The sequence below is a fragment of the Citrus clementina genome, unplaced genomic scaffold (assembly GCF_000493195.1).
Source record: "Citrus clementina cultivar Clemenules unplaced genomic scaffold, Citrus_clementina_v1.0 scaffold_8, whole genome shotgun sequence".
In the NCBI taxonomy this organism is placed as follows: Eukaryota; Viridiplantae; Streptophyta; class Magnoliopsida; order Sapindales; family Rutaceae; genus Citrus; species Citrus x clementina.
This window is the reverse complement of record NW_006262022.1, coordinates 24,386,278-24,405,012: the sequence shown is the minus strand read 5'-3', so window position 1 is coordinate 24,405,012 and position 18,735 is coordinate 24,386,278. Positions and strand designations below refer to the sequence as shown.

The window sequence follows — 18,735 nt, the reverse complement described above, 5'->3', positions numbered from 1 at the left end:
ATATCGTTTCATGTCCCCAAGTTGTATAAAAAAATAAATAACACCGCAAAATTGTCCATCGTTGCCAACACATCACAGAGCAAACTTGCATCATGGTCCATGCATTTTTTATATCTAAATAGAACTGAAACAACCAAGATGAGTCAGTTTAAGCTCATTCATTTTTCAGCAACAACAACTTGAAGATAATAATAACATTCCATTTGGATCCACCATTTTAGATTTTGTATTGTGCGCTGCATTTGAAACGCATCCTTAAGCACATAATAAAAAACACATCTAGGTGTTAGTAGTTCTCTTCAAATCTCTTTCTTGCCACATGAAATTGAATCCTATTTTTTTTCTTGGTAAGTAAAGAGAATGCTGGTTGGTTCAATGGATTCATCAATTCAAGTGGTGAACTGTTTCTGTCAAAAAGAGGTGGCCCTGTAAGTTTGACCATCCTCTAAATATTTTAAGCTTTGTTTCCACAATGCCAGCATTATAGCGGCCATGGTCAAAATCTGCCACCAGGGCAGCCATTTCTATAAGCTTTGATGCTGCAACAATCTGGCAACTACTAAAAGACTTTATTCAACTTCAATCATAAAGTGAAATTTTAAAGAGCAAGCGAGCATTTTAAAAATGTATGTTGCTACTTTTGATCACTACAAGCCAGTATTTTATAATAGAGTTATTCTCTCAACTGTCAGGCTTGAGTACATCGAATAAATCATCCCTCAAAAGAAGGAACTAAGCATTTGACTTGAATTAGGTGTCTTTGGACTCTTCTTTCTTAAGACTTGTTAGACGACGATCAAAATAATTAAAACGTGAGACTCTCTCCCTCTCTCTGCGTGTGCATATACATACATGTTACGTAGCATGGTTCATATTTCAAACAAAGCCAAAACATCTCAAGTTTTAATCAATGGCAGCCAAAGAGTTCAATGACGAAGCAGAAGCAGCCACTAACAAAGTTTCTGTCAACAGAGGAAGAGAAGCTGATGCTAAGAATGTTGCAGTCATTTTTGGGGTTACTGGGCTTGTTGGGAAGGAGCTAGCCAGAAGACTGATATCAACAGCCAATTGGAAGGTTTATGGGATTGCTCGGGAACCGGAGATCACAGCAATCCAAAGCAGCAGCTACTGTTTCATCTCATGTGACCTGTTGAATCCTCTGGATATCAAGAGAAAGCTCACTTTGTTAGAAGACGTGACGCATATCTTCTGGGTCACGTGGGCAAGCCAGTTTGCTTCCGATATGCACAAGTGTTGCGAGCAGAACAAGGCCATGATGTGCAACGCCTTGAATGCCATTCTCCCAAGAGCTAAGGCATTAAAGCACGTTTCACTCCAGACGGGAATGAAGCATTACGTGACATTACAAGGCCTTCCTGAAGAAAAACAAGTTCGATTCTATGATGAAGAATGCCCAAGAGTGAGCAAAAGCAACAACTTTTACTATGTTTTAGAGGACTTGCTAAAGGAGAAACTGGCAGGAAAGGTGGCTTGGTCGGTGCATAGGCCCGGCTTATTACTCGGTAGTTCTCATAGAAGTTTGTACAACTTCTTGGGCTGTTTATGTGTCTATGGCGCAGTCTGTAAACATTTAAATCTGCCTTTTGTGTTTGGAGGAACAAGGGAGATTTGGGAAGAGTACTGCATCGACGGCTCAGATTCGCGTCTAGTTGCAGAACAGCACATTTGGGCAGCCACAAACGATGATATATCTTCCACAAAGGGCCAAGCTTTCAATGCAATAAATGGCCCCAGATTTACATGGAAGGAGATCTGGCCAAGCATCGGAAAGAAGTTTGGCGTGAAAGTGCCGGAGAGCATGTTTTCGCAGGATTTTTGGTATGCAAAAGCCATGAATGACAAGAAACAAGTATGGAAAGAGATTGTAGTGAGCAAAGGACTGATTCAAACAGAGATGGAAGATTTGGCTAACTGGGAATTCTTGGACATCTTGTTTCGCTGTCCGGCGAAAATGTTGGGAACCAGAGACAAAGCCGACCGGCTTGGGTTTAGAATAAGGTGTAAAACATTGGATTCAATCCTGTATTGGATTGATTACATGAAAGATGAAAAGTTAATTCCATAGAGCTTCCTTTGACTTCGTTTGGATTGAACAGAAAGGAAGAGAAGGTGGTTAGCCACGAATTTGGGTCTCACAAGGATCATGTGCAGCCGCTTGACTATTCTATTTTTGTTTCATTTTTTTAAAATGATCATGCAGATGTGATCTCATAATTTAAAAGTATGTAATTGCCTTACTTCCAACAGCAGTGTCCCCTCTTTTACTCCTCTCTGTCAAATTTTGTAGGCGGAAGGGAACTCACACCATTCAAATTTCTTTTGGTTATTGCAGTAGTCACAATGCAGAGAGGTTGTGTTTCATTAAGGAAATGGAAATGCAAGTCTTGTGTACTTTCAGCACATAATATCAAAAGAAAACAATAAATAAATTAAGGGGGAAAAAAACAAAAAGAATGAGAGAGATAGCATGCCGTTAATGATAAAGGTTATATATATATATATAAATGATTCCTAGACTTAAAAATCAAATCCTAAGTTTGAGTCTGCAAGCCTGAGAATTAATGATTTGGGCCCGAAGATGCTAACAAAATTTTCAATTGAGGTTAGCTTTCCCGGCACGATAACAGTAGCATTTTCCTATCCTTAAGGAGTAAGACAAGTAAAAATGGCATATCGCTAGTGCAACTGTCTCCAATGTTCTTTTTCTCAAATAACCAGACATTAAAATATAGAACGAACTGAACTAATAAAATCCCAAATCAATGAAAATGTATATTAACATTTGCTGCATTCATTTAACATATGTTCAATATTTTGTATTTCCAGCATACTTGATTAATCTTCAAGAAATTAACTATCATCACAAGGATTCTGTTAGAAACATGTGCAAGTTTATAATTACAGCAACCAACAATATTGCAGCTGAACAATAAAAGATAAATAGTAGCAAATTTACTAACTAAACAGAAACAGTTGAGACTTGCACTATAATTTTTTTATTTTTTTTAATGAAACCACCCAGAAGATGGGGTGTTACGCTGGACCTTTACTTATAAAATATATAAGAAGAGATGAACAAAGAGAGGGGGATGGAACCAAAACCTCCAGTACAAAGCAAAGGTCAAAAAATCCATAATGCTTGTACTAGACAATTTCCATAAAACAAATTTGCATAAAGCCGTAAAGGCAAAACTCAAATACAGTCACAACTCATCCCAATCAACTTTTGTCCAAAGTACAATAAACATTTCGTGCTAATACTTTTTATGTAAAACACATTTTGAGTTTTTGTTCACTACATATATGTATGGCTAATATTGAAGTTTGTGAGCACTGAGCAATTTTGAAAACTTTGTCTCACGTTATTAAAATTTGATTAGCTGCATTTTGCATTTTAGTGCCCCTTTATGAATTACAATAGAATATGATAATGGAGAGTAGTAAGTGGAATTATAAAATAATTGACACCTAATTTGAACTATATTAAAATTTGTTATGATATTTGTTTATGAATTATTACTAACTAGTGGCATTAGTAGTACGGGGTTCAATTACAGACAACTAACCAGTAAGTCAAGAACAATGTTGAACAATTGAAAAAAAAATAAAATATGTTGCTAGCTTCGCCACTGGATTAGACTATACTTGAGCAGAATTTTACAACCAGCTGGTGTTTTCTTTCACCTCTATACTGAATCTGTGGGTTCATTCATCTTTTCTGGAAGTTGAGGAACTTGACTGAGAAAGCAAAGCTGCCAAAGAACAAAAGAGAAAAGGCAACAAGCACTGCAGCTGAAACTCCAACCATCCCGGGACCAAAGCCCAAACTTTCTTCCAAATACTCTTTCACTGTGCCTCGAAATGTGGGTTCCACAATCATGGTTTCCACATCACCAAGCTGAGACGAGACGATGCCCCGGAGAGTCCATGCAACAGGGCTGATGTAGTAGAACCAGATCCACCATCCGGGAATACTCTAATATAATGCCACAAATTTGCAAAGTTGATTAAAATTTATAAGAGAATCAACTAACTCTATGAATCAGAGTGTCAGAAACTATTCCATGTCATGTCTAGCAAGCTCAACTTCAGAACTTGTAGTCCAGTAACATAGTGGCTACTTATAGTTATCTTTTGGCATAATCATTCATCTAATTAGAGAGTCTCCTGCAGAAGAAATTATGTTGTTCCAAATTGTTCCATAAATTAAAATAGTAAAATAAATTTTGATCCTTCTGTATTTTCTAAAGCATCACTAATTACTATTTATTATTTGAAGTTGTAAACGCCAACTTCTGATAGGAGATTGCTTTTTTATTCTGACTCAAAAGTCAACTAATAGATAGGCTCAGAACAAGCTCTTAAAGCTGAGAAGGAAGTGAAGTTTCTTAAGTTGGCTGATTGAGCAGATGACAATGATAGTATTCAATAGCTCCGATTAAGATTGAAGAATCTCTGTTATCATATTCATCATTCATCGATACTTGAAGTCTTGAAGATGGAAATGGCACGATTAAAATTAATGGATTTAAAGTTATAAAGCATTATTTCATTTATTTTTATTTTTTGCTAAAAGGGTATAAATAATACTTACTGGTCGTGGGATTAGAAAACCTGATTGGAGATTCCACAATGAGTAAAATGCAGAAGAAATAACAGCTGCCAAGTGCTGGTTAGGAGTGAGACCAACAGCCATCATTCCGTAGAAGGTAAAGTATGAGAAGGTGAGAAACATGAACACAAGGAAGAGAAAAAATTTTCCTGCAATTGAAAATAAAACATGCATTACAAAAAATGCATTTTCATAAATATGTCCAGACAGCACATTTGTAAAATATTCATGGCCCAAAAGTGGTCCGCTTCATCCAAACTGTTAATCTATTGCTGCACTGCTGAAAAAACACGAAACACAGTAGCTGATTTCATTTTTGTTTAGATGATGAATCGATGGTTTAGACTTTAGATGCAGTGAATTGTTTATCCTATGTCAGCCGTAAACATGTGTCCTATAAAAGTCTTAATAGACGGAAATCACTTGGTGCATTATCCCTATGGACATCATCAAAATCATTATCATCATTTGACCTTTGAAACATTCAGTAGAAAAACACTGTGATTATGCTATTCCTCAAAATTACGTTAAACTTATATTTTCCCTCTAATACAAAAGCTTAAAATTCTGAAATTTAGCCTGAAAGAGTTATGACTGCAGAAAAGAAAGAAAACAAATGAAAAACACCATCTCTATCAGAGAAGCAGCAATTAAATCCAAACGACGCATTAGAGCAGAGGGGGAGTCTTACTAGCTGTCCTTTCAAAATTAATCATGAAAAATGTGATGAAGCCAAATATAATTGTTTGCACAAAAACGTATGGCATCTCCACAAGACCCTGTTGAAGAGGAAAATGAGATTTTCATCATTTATTTATTCTTTACACTAGACTGTTGTGCCAAATGTACTTTTAGCAGCATGACGGTTACCTGAGCCACTGCATAAGGAATTGGGGAATACATTCCTGCTGCTTTCTCTCTATAGAACACTGTCCTCTCAATTGAAACTATGGGCTGTACAGAGGAAGCGTTGTTGACCCCGAGAAACAAGCATGAAGCATACAAAGCTCCCATCACCATAAATAAACCTTGAGTTGAGCTCCTGAAGAGTTTACTATATTAAATAGCTTACTATCTCCACATTAAAATTACCACAGAAACAAGGTAAAAAGATAAAAGCCATTCTAAAAATATAGAAAGGGGAGTAGCATTCCAACCATCAGATACTCAAAAAAAGGTTCAGCAGGAACCTCTTTGACATTGAAAATTTATTGCTCAGGATTGGTTAAAACCTCTAAGATGCATAAGCAAGTAATCCATACATTAAAATGTTACATATCTCAAAGGACTAACATAAGCACATCTTCCAAGCTGCTGAGACACACCAAAGATTTTTCCATTTTAATGGCGTAGAGTACCATCCGGATTTCATTCTTATTTTATCGCTTTTCAATGATAGAAAAAAGATGGAACAAATTTTTGTTTCATTCTCAACAAAATAAAGAGAAAAAGGAAAGCTAAAAAGAACCTAAGCAAACTGAAAACAGAGAGCTATAGATGCTTACGAAAATGCAAGATCAAATATAAGTACTTTAAAAATTAAGAAAAAAAATTACCTCTTTGAACCAATATCCCAAAATACAGAGCCAAGTATTAATGCAGCCGCCACTGTGAAAGCTAACCTCACGGCATTATATTGTGGACTTCTCCAATATATAAGATTTTGCTTCCAAAAACAAATAAAAAATTGAGAAAGCGGATCCTGTGAATAAGTTGAAGAAAACTTCAACGGTTCTGAGCCAGGAGGTGGAACACTCAAATTTTTAATCGAAGACTCCACTACCCTGAAATGATAATTTTTTCTTAACAAATCGCGCATAACAATCAACGGAAAAGTCAAATATCTGACAAATATTAATACAATAATAATATGAAATCAATTCGATCACCTATATTGCTCAGAACTTCTGTACACATCTGCAAAGTCAACTCCGAGTTTTTCTTCAGTAGCAGCTGTAGTAACATCAAGCATCCAAGTTGCAGGATTGTACCCACTAGGAATTGAAGGGATGCCATCAAGCGCCTACACAAGGGAAAAGAGTACCGGAAAAAATCCCATGCATTAATTCCATTGTCAAACTCATCATCATCATGATCGCTAATATATTAAAGACATCAAATACCTGAAGTGCGGAGAACTAAGAACAGCAAGCAAATAAAATATAAACAATGGTAAATGAATGTCACCTGGAAATAGTTTATCATAGTCTTTGAGTGGACACCTAGCTTCCCTCCATATATAACCCGCCCACCTCGTTTCATAAGAAGTAGCTGTGCGTTACAACATAAAGTTATATGCCAAAAAAAAGTAAACAATAGAGTACCTAGCAATATCACAAACACACCAACCTCATCAAATGCTTCAAAGATATCAATACTTGGTTGATGTATGGTGCAAACCACAGTTCGTCCAGTATCAACGGTATTACGAACAGTTCGCATCACAATTGCTGCTGCTCGCGCATCCAGTCCAGATGTAGGTTCATCCATAAAAATTATGGATGGGTTCGCAACAAGCTCCACTGCAATTGTTAAGCGTTTTCTTTGCTCGGTTGATAAACCACTGCTACCTGGAAAACCAACCAAGGCATCCCTTAAACTATCAAGCTCCACCAGTCTCATTACTTCTTCAACAAACTCCTGCAATGTATTGTGGTAAAATTACTATCAGTATAGTGATAACTACTCAACCGGCAGACTTAAATGTTGCAAGTGCTAAGAAGCTCACATGTCTTTGATTTTTGCTGACTTCTTTTGACAGACGAAGATTGGCAGAGAACCAAAGAGACTCTTCAACTGTCACCTGAGGAGAATGTATATCATTTTGTTCAACATATCCTGAAATTCTGGCAAACGTGCTTTGCTCCTTTGGATAACCTGATATCTTTATATCCCCTTCTATGTAACCACCAGTTTTCCGACCAGCAAGAACATCCATCAAAGTCGTCTTGCCGGCTCCACTTGACCCAACTAAAGCGGTAAGAACACCAGGTGAGAATACTCCACTCACATTTGACAAGAGCTGTAACTTCTTTTCTGGTATACCTTGTGACCTCATTGCCTGAAAGTCAATGACACCCCGCCCCAAAAGAAAGCTTTACATTGATTTAGGATATCATTGATTTAAGAAATCATAAGGCAAAGGAATTTAGCTGCTAAGCAAACACACCTGGGGCATGTCGACATAGTAATTGACATTATGAAAAGTCATGGCCAATGGTTGGAATGGCAGAATCATTCCCTTCTTTTTGCCACTCTCCGGGGCAGAGGTTGTATTTATTTCAAACTGCTGCTTGGCCACTGAATATTCAGATGAGAATCAAACAATTAGAAAACAATTTTCTTGAGTTTTGGAAGATAAAAATATAGCTATAAATGAATAAACACAAACAATTCTTTAAAAAATAATTGAAAGGATGACTGACTTTTGACAGAATTTTCTTCTTTATCATCTATCACCACTTGTGATTTTCTAAGAGCTGTAATGAACAAAACAGGAAACGCCACGTCTATAAGTAATCAACAAATAATAAGAAAATCAATAGTAAAACGATAAAAACAAAGAGCCGAAACTTCCTCTTGTAACTTACGATTCAGGTAAGCCAGGGCCAAAGTCACGACACTGTTGAAAAGTAGAGAGTAAAGTAACAAAGCACCAACTCCGATCCAGTACCAATAATCACCAGACGGTAAACTGTGTGTATGAAGAACATTGTAACCTATCGTGTTGTCTCCAATAACAGATTTCTGCAAAATGTTACGGTTAATATTTCACCAGCATTTGAGCGACAAAAAAGCTGCCAGAAATGCATTTATTAGAGCACCTTCTTCCACCTTGCGGCGGCAAATTCATTAACAGAAATTGCACTCTGCGCATAGGACAGTGGTGACACCCAATAAGCCCAGCTCCACCATGGCTTAATCGATTCTGAAACAAGAAACACCATATGACTAATTGACCTGAAAAAATATCATGATGTATGATCTAACCCTACCTTTTGGGATGATAAATCCACCCATCAAGAATACGATTAACAGAGAAGATGATGCAAATGTGTTGGCAACGACCATATCTCGAGCAATGGAGGCCATCATCCGGAAGAGGCCCAATGCCATTTGATGTAAAGAGAACAGCAAGAACATGTGACGGAAAAATCTGAAAATAATGAAAAGGTAATTACAAACAAATTACAGAAAGCATAAACATCACCCATAAAAGGAAGTACCTCCCAGTCTCTGGGGCAAAACCCACAGTAAAGTATACAACGCAAGACCAAACAACAGCTTCAAGGACGGAGTAAGGAACACGAAGAATCCAGCTGGCAACGGACCATGCCCATGCAGGATGAAAGTAATTATCACGCTGCTTGTAAAAGACCGGGAGTCGAGTTATCATGATAGGTAACTCAGAAAATCCATTAAACATCATATGAACCACTGCAAAAAACAGACAACTGAGATAGAGGTTGCCATTCTTTTCATCTGTGGGATGCAGTCTTGTCCGTAAAAACATTGTGCATGCGACAAATCCGACAAATGCGACCTTCAAAATATGCAAAAGAGATTATGAGATGGAAAACCATGAGAGAAAATCTTCAAAAAGAAAATTATAGAACTGAAAAGCTAAACCATACCTGGCACGTCCTAAATATATAAAGAAAACTATGTCTCTGGATCAGCAGAATTTCTCGTGCAAAGCATGTTCTAAAAAGCTCCCATTTAGATACAGCATATCTTGTTTTGGATAAAGCTGAAGGATGGCATTTAGATTTATCATATGGAACAGAAAGTGAGGATTTAAGAGCCTTTCCAAATCTGGAATCTTTAAAAGCTTTTGCAATTTCTGAAACGGGAAGGAATACATATGGCTTTGAAGGATCAGCCCAGTATTGAGCTTGATCTTTCTTGGAAGTCACCTGTTAAAAAAAAAAAAATGTTAGGCAGCGCCAAAACAAAGATCATACTTGTAAATCTATTTTAACACATTACCTCTTGTAGGAAATCTGCAACCCCTTTGCGAGGAGGCAGCTGAAATCCTAACGACTCAAAGAATTCCAACACCTCTGCTCGAGGACCTTGATAGACCAGATGGCCTTCTGATAACAGCAGCAGATCATCAAATAAATCAAATGTCTCTGGTGGAGGCTGAAGGAGAGCCATTAGTATAGTAGCATCCATTTGATGAACAAAATTCCGCAAACATTTCACAATTTGGAATGTAGTGGAGCTATCGAGCCCTGTGGATATTTCATCCATGAATAGGGTTTTTCTTGGTCCAACAATCATTTCTCCTGCATATTATAACCTCAACTATTATTGCTGTTTGATAGAAGAGTATCAAATAACTGACTGGAAATTGTTTGAAATTTGAACGTCAAACAAAATGCAACTCAATAATAACTTTCTGGTTCCACTAAATTTTTGGAAGTCCTAGTCAATATGTCCAAGCAATTTTCATCAGAAAACAATAATTGATATATTCTTTTACAGTTTGGATATCTTCATCGTGGATCCATGATCAACATTTGGAGTAAGCCACATATTAAAACCAAAAATTGGAAAGACTTCATTCAATGGTATAAATTTCAATAATGATGATACTACGACAAAAGAAAATTTTCTCTTTGGTCTTAGAACCAGTAAAGTGGAGTTAATCAGCAGTATAAATCTAACAGTTAAATGGTAGATGCATATGCACGTGCAAGTGGAGAGAGGAGCAGAGAGGGACCTGTTGTAACTCTTTTTTTCTGACCACCCGAGACACCTCTGATCATATCATTACCAACTACAGTCTCAGAACACAGATCAAGACCAAGCACTTTTAGGACATAATCTGTTGAAACACTGTGTTTCTTACCACCGACAGACGATGCCTACACACAAAAATGCTTAAATTCAAAAAACAGGAGTTAACATAAACACAAAAATGAAAGCAGAGATTCAAAATGACAACCTTCATGAAAGCATCTATCTCCGGACTAGGACGTATGTTCCTTTCCTTCTCTAAACGGTTCAGATCATTGATATATGCTACAAGTAAGAGGGAAAGAAAAATGAATATCATAATTAGTAAGGAGACTAATAAGTTGTTGGTATAATAAAATCGACAACAGTTGCATTGACTCTACCATGATCTATACCATCTGAATATCTTACCGCCAGACAAAATTCATATAAATGAGAGCTAAACCCTCTAATTAGGTGATAAGGTTCACCTTGAACTTGTTTATTTAAAATTCTAGATCCAGCAATTTTATCAGTTCTGTTTGTTGTTTGAAAGTATGCAACACAAGAAGTAATTAATCTGTGTAATGATTGGAGTACATTTATATAATGCAAAATGCTACACGATCAAGACTGTGATTCTACTTTAAAAATTTTAATAATCATAATGAACCGACCTGCAAAGCCTTCATTTGCACCTTGCCATCGAGCAGCAAAATCAAAGGTTTCTCGAACAGTGAGCTCAGGAATGTGATTATCTGTTTGGCTTATGTATGCAGAAGTCCTTTGAACTTGAAATTCATCAAGTTTATAGCCATTGTACGTGATATTACCACTTTTCTGCAAACAAAAATAAGTTTATAATTCGTCCACACAACCACTGCCATGGAGCAGGATAAAAGTAACATTTTCGATAACGATTTTTTTCTTTTTTTTTGGGACTTTGGGTAAACTATCTCTGAAATCATATTTTGTTGATTTGATGAGACAAAGATTCTGTCAATAGAAAATTCAGAGCTGAAGATTGATGAAAATATATTTCAGCTCTCAATGATGCAGTATTCTTCAGGGACTGAATTCAATTCTTAACTACTATTGACAACTATGAAACTTATCATTATTCGATCAGGGTTTATGTAAGTTACAAGTGCGTAAACAGATATAAGTGACACGCTTGTCTAAAGTACTAACCTTTAAGGAGCTGTCAAGTTTCCCAGCCAGAGCTAAAAGCAAGGTGGATTTCCCAGAAGCAGGAGGTCCTAAGAGCAAGGTCATCCTACAAATACCAAAAAGTTATATTCACATGCAGAAAACGAAGATTTCAGATGATAACTGATAAAACAACATGTGAAACTTAATAAATTTCTCTAACGACTCTTAACGAAGTAGGAAAAAGTAAAACATAATCTCGTAGGCTCGTAATCAAGTCAAGGATATGTTCGTGATTCAGTGTGGTGGCTTTGGGTGCGTGGGTAACTTGCACACAAGGTAAGTAAAAGAAAGCGTTTACACAATAGTCAAGGGATATATTATGCTTTAAATATTAAGCAGAAGTACAACGACTACAAACACCACTCGAATTATTAAGGCTCTTTGACACATGCATATTATTAGTCAAATATGGGCAAAATCTTTTTATTGTTGTTATTATTATTATTATTATTGTTTTCCATTCATTAGCTATCGACTACTTCTTTGTATATGGCCAGTTGAAAGCCCAGATCAAGAAAAGATGATGACCTTAGAGAATTATCGTAAACAGCTAAATGATCCACAAACTTGGTGAATTGACTATCCTATCTTAATAACTTCATTATAAACTGATTCGATTGAAGTCAACAAACACAAATGTCAGTATATATTGAGATCGAGGTGTGGCATCATGAGTATATAAGTATAAATATACAGACACAAACACATGCATGTATATTTGAGCTACTTAAAAACAGGTACCTCCCCGGCTTCACGACGCCACTAACGTCATTCAAGATGGTTAAAGAATGTCTCTTAGGTTTAAAAATTCTCAAGCCAGTTAAGATTCTCTGCATTCAAATCCACAAGAAATGAAGCATTATGTTAGATAAGACATAAGTGCTTGCATGCTTAATACGTTGATGATAGACAGTTAACAATATTAAATGAAACAATAATAAGAAAGGATACTAACCTCGAATACATCACGAGTAGCATTAACCAAAGTAGGTAAAGCCCTCGATCCCGTTTGAACATCAGCCACAACTTTCAAGTTCTGGAACCTCACCTCCACCTTTGGCACTTCTATTCCAACCCTTCATCAACATCAACAAGAACCAATCCACAACATTATATTTTTCATTTTTTAATTAATATAATTATATAAAACATTACCGAGTTTTGTAATTTAGCCTATATATGATCTATTTATTCCTTATGAGTAAATAAACAAATATATTATAAACAGTGCTTTTTTCGATAAGAGTTTTCCTGCACTTTGGGATACAACAAGATTGCCAGAAAAACCTCGTTCGAAAATTTCTATATTATATATACCTATCAAGGCGTTCTTTAATGGCAGAGAGAAGTTTGTAATTATCCTGATCGTTAGTAGCCAAGGCCTTACTAACAACGAGTTCGCGACGGCTTCGATTGAGTTTCCGCACATCAATCGTCTCGGTCTTGGCTTCGCCTCCGTTTCTTGGTGTCGTTGTCTTCAACAAGGCGAAGTTTCCTTGCTTTTGCGACGGCAATCTGGCGATCGCCGCCCACATAAGCTCATCCTCGTCCTCCTCCAACGACTCCGCATTCGACGCACGCGTAAACGATTCTCTCGCCGTTCCATCTATTTCCACTTCGAAGTACTCGCTTCCGTTAGAGGCCGCCATGTTATTAGAGCCTCGCCCTCACCTCCCCCCCTCTCTCTCTCTCTCTCTCTCTCTTTCTTTCTCTTTCGTTTCAGATTCTCAGGAGTTTCTCTCTCTTCCAAACGATAGTTTGATATGAAAACGTTGTGTGTTTATATAAGCGCTGGAGTCTTGGAGAGTTTGCCCCGGGAATTTTGAAGAATTGAAATGACGATATTGACCCTCATTTCGAGTGCGCATCATTTTGCCGTGGCCTGACAGTTTTGAAGACTGAAATGACGGAGCTGAGTTTCTACTCTCTAGCTTTCTTAAGGTAACTTTGAAGATGCGAAATGACGAAATTGGCCACCAATATCTGACGGATGGGGTAAATCGGCATTCGCCTACCTGACTTTGGATTCCAGAGAATACAAAGTTTAGTTGTCCTGTTCTTTTGGTCACGTGTGGAATAATGGCACATTACTTGAAACGTGTAACTTAAATAAGAATAATAATTATTACCGTGGGTGAATTTATAAGTCACATTAAAATACGAATTCTCTTTTTCAAAGCATTTTGTGACAAAGGAAACAGTGTAACGTTTGGAGTAAAACTCTTGTTACGCCCACCAGTGCACAAGCAGAAGCATAGGATACGCATGCACATACAACTTTTGCTTACGAGTATGACGCATTCGATGACGCAGGACACCATATCCATGAACATGATCAACCTTCATTACATGGAATTACACCTAATTACTTGTCCAAATTGTCAACTTCAAAAAGGTAATTAACACTGAAAGCCGTACGTGAGTTGTACGTAAATATATGTGATCATTTATCAAAAATCTCGTTCAACTTTTGCACGCTCCAACTTCGAATTCGTGGGCACATAACAAAATATAAATCGCAAACTAAAAATGAGCTAATCGCTAACATCACCAACGAGTAACATTTCAGCAGGCCTTAATAATTACACGGTTCATACTAACAAGAAAGCTTGTTTGTTTTTTGGCGCGAGCCATTCACATAACAAAATTCCCATTACCGCAACATACTGTCAAGTTAAGGAGGCTACTGGTACAAGGTTAGAGCATTAACAAACCTACAAAATCGAGATCAAAAGATTTGCACAATGGCAATTTGACAATAGATATCTCTTCGACTTAATACTTTTATGCTAGCCATTGCCCTTGTGACTGTATTGCGTTAACTTTTTCTCGACTTCTTAGACCTGACATTCTTGCGCTTTAACTTGGATGTGTCGTCATCAGAATCTTCACTTTCATCCCCAAACTTATGCTTTTGCTTTTTATCAGCCTTTCCACAGACAATAATCTTCATTTCTTCCTTCTGTTCCACCAGTTCCGACTTCTCCTTTGGCCTCCAAATGAAAATAGACCTGAAAGGAATAAGCATAATCACATTATAGATAGAATGGCAATACAACTGATAAGACATGACACTTCACTACTTCAGATTAAAGCAACAAATCAAACTCTCCAAGTTCTTAACTGCTAAACGTGTAAATGTAGCTAATTTTCTCATCCCTCACCACAATCGGCCCATTTCATGTTGATTTGATCAAACAAAAGGTAGGGAAATCTTTATAGCATTACCGCTCCATGAATGAAAGACAATACCAAAAGTATTCAAAGCTAGCTCAAAGGAATGATTGTGGCACCCTTGAGGGGGGAAAGAAAAGTTCTGGAAATGTATATAGGAGGCAAAAAGCTCTACCACAACAGAATAATATGATTCAGTGAGAGAAGCAGAGTCCAACCTCGAACTACCAGATGCCAAAACATCATCTCGTGGATGTAGCTTGTTCACAGGACTGATAGTTGTAATATTTGGATCCATAACCTCAGCAACTAATTGGCCCGTAGTGATATCTATGAAATCGATGGGATGCAGAGCAGCTCCATTATAATTTTCACTTATATAACGACCAATAACTGCAAGGGACTCCGATGGATCCTGCAACAAATACATAATAAATTAATTTCCTAAGATCCAAGAAGAAGAATTTAAGCAACCTAAAAGTAAGCATTTCAAGTAATATGATATCACCTTTGGATCCCATTCAGCTCGAAAAGGTGTCAGATGGCGATTAAAATCATGACTGTGCACAATTTCTCTGCTTGGAGAGTCCAAATTGCCAAAGATAGAATCCCAAATACGAAGTCGGTTGTCCTGTGAAGTGGTAAGAATTTTGCTACCGGACGGAGAGAAATATGCCGAGTTAACAACACGTTTGTGAGGAAGGTCACAGAGAGAAGATCCAGCTTCTAATCGCCGTATGTCCCATATACGAGCCTGGAGTAATAAAATAATATGACTTTCAGAACTGGCATAACCAGAATAATAAATGTAAGCAAGATGATTAGCAAACTCATATTACCAAGCAAAATTTTACAAACAGCCTAATTTCCAGGGAAATTAGCTTTTCTAATATAATATATTAGTTTCCATAGATTATAATAGTGAAAAAAAAAATTACCAGATAGCAGTTAAATCATAACCCTTGTTGGTGTGCAGTGAAGGAACAAACCATTGAACGGTCACAAAAGTCAATAAATACAAATTTGAACTAATAAAACTAAAAAACTTACAAAGTGATCGTTTCCACAACTTAAAAGCAGTTCTGGTTGAATAGGATTACAATGCAGACCAACAACTTTGCTACCTTTTCGGTGGATCAAGATTGCCTCCCCACTTCTGCTATTGGTTCGTGTATCCACCCTAAGATAAGGAATAAACAACCAACTTTTACATTCTTTCTTTTCAATCCTAGATTATTCAATTAATTTACTTTAAGTTAAAAATGATAATCAAATACATGTGTAGCATGCAGCTGAAAATTCAGTAATGTTTCTACCTAACGCAAACTGTAAAGTTTCTCAAACATTGCAAGTACAACAGAGAACTTTGCTGCAGAACCAAGCAGCCATTCAGTGAGTAAGACAGTAGCAAATTCTAACTAGCATAATCTTTGCAGCAGAATCCGCTAGAATTAGATGATCACAACCACTAATATTTGATGGGTTTGACAATTTGGCAAGACGACCTCTCTGTCAATGTTAAAGTTTACTTCTCGGTGGGCATGATTATCAACCTAATTTTATATCCTCGCTCATCCTATAGGTGACACATCAATAAAATGATTCAAATAGCAAAGGGAACAACCTTCTATTCAGAAAACTGTCATTGACAATATACCACTTTCTGTTTGCTGTAATAAAATTTGATTTTTCCCAAACATTCACAACATGCTCTTGATCTTGAATTTTGTCAACAGACACTAGGAAAAGGACAACTTGTTGTACAAGGAAATAGCTAGCAAGCTTAGTAGTGGCACCAAGTGGGTAAGCCTTTCATAAGCTGTTCTGCATCTCTTGTATCCTAATCACAAACCTTTAAGCTGTAACTATAGCACAAAAGAAAATTAACTTACAGGTAAAGAAAACCAAAATTATCAGCAACAAGTACAACCCCTTTCTCTGGATTGATATCCATGCCATAAAGCATCCTCCAAGTACGTGGGCCCTACATACGAGCCATATATTAGTCACATAAAACTCATGCTGGATAATAAAATATCAGAACGAGTATGAAATAATCAGTTCAACTCATGCTTTATGAACTTCAAGAAGTAAAACAAAATAAAATATTACATGCCATCCATTAGGGTTAATGTTCATCAAAGATAACGCCAAGCCAGTCTCCAAGTCCGTGCAACTGACAGTTCCATCAGAGGATGCAGCATAAACAGTACCATCATTTGTAGGGTTAAACCTGTAAATGACTGGTTACATTTTACACACCCAAACTGTACTAGCACAACAGAAGAATGGCTGAATGTTAAAGAGATGACTCACCTAATGTTATTGACTATACAGGAATGTATGTTTCCATAAACTATCTTTTCAGATACTTTGTAAAAATCCCAGACTCCAACTTGTCCTTTCTTTTACCATGAACCAGAAAACAGGGGACATGTGTCAATAGTCATGAAATCCAAACATCCTTAAATTGATGAAACTTGAACAAACAAATAAAATATTATACAAGTGCGACTAACCTTATCTCCGGATAAAAGGATGTGATTATTTGTAGGATGGAACTCTAAACATGTCACTCGTCGACTATGATATCTGATGACTGCACAGTTTACTTGATCTGGGATCACATGTGCAGGCTTCATCTATTGAAGAGAATTGCAGCAAATTCAATATGAAGAGAATCACACAAAACCCAACACTATAATGTAACAACTAAGCATAAATGGAGAACAAAATAAGTCAGCATCAGATATAGCGCATACTCATCAAGCACACACTGAATACTACAGACAGTCGGCGCAAACACAAAGGAAACCAGTGTCAACGACTTTACTCCTTGGGACATAATTTGACACATAACAACCACTTGCACATACAAGCATCATGCGGGAATTAAGTAAACAGAATAATGACAATTTAAAATATACAAAAAAAAATTACACTTACATGAGGCATGTTGGGTCTGAGCTGTCGCTCAAAGACATATTCTACTGGGTTGCCGGCATTTCTATGGGATGCTGGAGTGACCCCATACTCGGTAGCAACTCTATGAGGGCAACTCATCGTCGTGTGACCTTCATTTCTCAAAAAATTCAAATTAAAAAAAAAAAATCCACGTAAGAACATCATATATGTAAATTATACAATATGATCCAACGGTGTAAAGTAAAGACATGATGACAACCGACAAGATACCAAATCAATATCAACTGAACAGCAATGTTATTCTAAATGGAAAAACAGAGCTACTTTACCTGGCATTTTGCAAAGAAAGCAAGGTTTCATTGGACAATCTATATATGTTGCTCCTTTAAATCCTGCTTCATGACCCGGCTTTTTACAAACCTAAAGCCCCGCCAAAACATGTAATTGGAATAAAAATACTAAGAAAAATAGGAAAATAAAAATTCAGTCTTTTTCTTAAAAGGGCTTACTTTGCAAACTTTCTTAAGACTGATGGTAATAGGAGCTTTCCCTTTTCTCTTTGCATCCAAATCCTCTTCAATTTTCTCCTCACGTCCATTCTCTGTTACTTCTTCTTCTGATTCTGAAAATGGGCCCTCCTCCCGGTCTTCTTCTTCGTCTTCCGATGAGCTCTGCTCAGTGTCCGTGTCTCTATCAATCACAACTCTCGGAAACGCCATTCTTCTCGTTTGCGGGGCCATTTCCGTCAATTCACATACAATCAGACGAAAACAAACACAACGACAACGATCGTGGAATCGATTCGAATTCACTCCAGACAATATTACACAAATACGAATTGGGAAATGAAATGGACGTTCAAACGTGGTTGGGCATTAAAAATGAAGTACCAAAATACCGATTCGTCGCCTCGTCGCACGTGTGCACTACTAAATTACTCAAATACCCCCAGATTTTTAGTTAATTCACCACATTTTGTCTGGTTACTTTCGGCATTTTGAAGTTCTTTCAATGGCGGGAAATACGTGGCGCATTATCAGCCCTTCACATGTAAAATACGACGAGTC

The 18,735-nt window shown here is 37.0% G+C and overlaps 3 protein-coding genes across 4 annotated transcripts; 1 reads left to right on the top strand and 2 right to left on the bottom strand.

The window, feature by feature from the left end:
* The first annotated feature begins 847 nt into the window (after positions 1–847).
* Positions 848–2,200, top strand: LOC18034914 (3-oxo-Delta(4,5)-steroid 5-beta-reductase). Its single transcript, XM_006424996.2, has one exon. The coding sequence runs from the start codon at positions 911–913 to the stop codon at positions 2,084–2,086; it is 1,176 nt and encodes a 391-aa protein (XP_006425059.1). The 5' UTR covers positions 848–910; the 3' UTR covers positions 2,087–2,200.
* Positions 2,201–3,482: 1,282 nt separating this feature from the next.
* Positions 3,483–13,439, bottom strand: LOC18034439 (ABC transporter G family member 31). Its single transcript, XM_006424995.2, has 24 exons — positions 12,887–13,439; positions 12,525–12,645; positions 12,311–12,399; positions 11,549–11,633; positions 11,035–11,197; positions 10,587–10,663; positions 10,362–10,506; positions 9,623–9,924; positions 9,268–9,549; positions 8,860–9,176; positions 8,629–8,789; positions 8,458–8,561; positions 8,224–8,380; positions 8,059–8,112; positions 7,803–7,933; positions 7,362–7,694; positions 6,983–7,273; positions 6,821–6,904; positions 6,523–6,656; positions 6,190–6,417; positions 5,504–5,675; positions 5,325–5,412; positions 4,616–4,782; positions 3,483–3,997 (listed from the first exon to the last, which is right to left on the bottom strand). The coding sequence occupies exons 1-24, from the start codon at positions 13,216–13,218 to the stop codon at positions 3,731–3,733; spliced, it is 4,284 nt and encodes a 1,427-aa protein (XP_006425058.1). The 5' UTR covers positions 13,219–13,439; the 3' UTR covers positions 3,483–3,730.
* Positions 13,440–14,046: 607 nt separating this feature from the next.
* Positions 14,047–18,710, bottom strand: LOC18033635 (protein DAMAGED DNA-BINDING 2). 2 transcript variants are annotated; one of them, XM_006424994.2, is made up of 11 exons: positions 18,178–18,710; positions 17,998–18,088; positions 17,690–17,817; positions 17,263–17,385; positions 17,060–17,148; positions 16,856–16,976; positions 16,636–16,727; positions 15,794–15,923; positions 15,252–15,497; positions 14,962–15,158; positions 14,047–14,580 (listed from the first exon to the last, which is right to left on the bottom strand). In XM_006424994.2, the coding sequence occupies exons 1-11, from the start codon at positions 18,406–18,408 to the stop codon at positions 14,388–14,390; spliced, it is 1,641 nt and encodes a 546-aa protein (XP_006425057.1). In that variant the 5' UTR covers positions 18,409–18,710; the 3' UTR covers positions 14,047–14,387. The 2 variants fall into 2 exon arrangements, with proteins under 2 accessions (XP_006425057.1, XP_024033790.1); XM_024178022.1 differs by lacking the exons at positions 16,856–16,976; positions 17,060–17,148 and having other exon boundaries at positions 14,048–14,580.
* Positions 18,711–18,735: the final 25 nt, after the last annotated feature.

Bases quoted from the DNA above. Each gene is read 5' to 3' on its own strand.
- LOC18034914 (XM_006424996.2), top strand. From the start codon at position 911: ATGGCAGCCAAAGAGTTCAATGACGAAGCAGAAGCAGCCACTAACAAA.
- LOC18034439 (XM_006424995.2), bottom strand. From the start codon at position 13,218: ATGGCGGCCTCTAACGGAAGCGAGTACTTCGAAGTGGAAATAGATGGA. The intron at 11,634-12,310 runs GTACCTGTTTTT...TGGTATTTGTAG, and splicing joins GGCGTCGTGAAGCCGGGGAG to GATGACCTTGCTCTTAGGAC. The intron at 8,790-8,859 runs GTACTTCCTTTT...CATTATTTTCAG, and splicing joins TTTGCCCCAGAGACTGGGAG to ATTTTTCCGTCACATGTTCT.
- LOC18033635 (XM_006424994.2), bottom strand. From the start codon at position 18,408: ATGGCCCCGCAAACGAGAAGAATGGCGTTTCCGAGAGTTGTGATTGAT. The intron at 17,149-17,262 runs GTTAGTCGCACT...TCATGGTAAAAG, and splicing joins TCCTTTTATCCGGAGATAAG to AAAGGACAAGTTGGAGTCTG. The intron at 14,581-14,961 runs GTTGGACTCTGC...TATTCCTTTCAG, and splicing joins TTGGCATCTGGTAGTTCGAG to GTCTATTTTCATTTGGAGGC.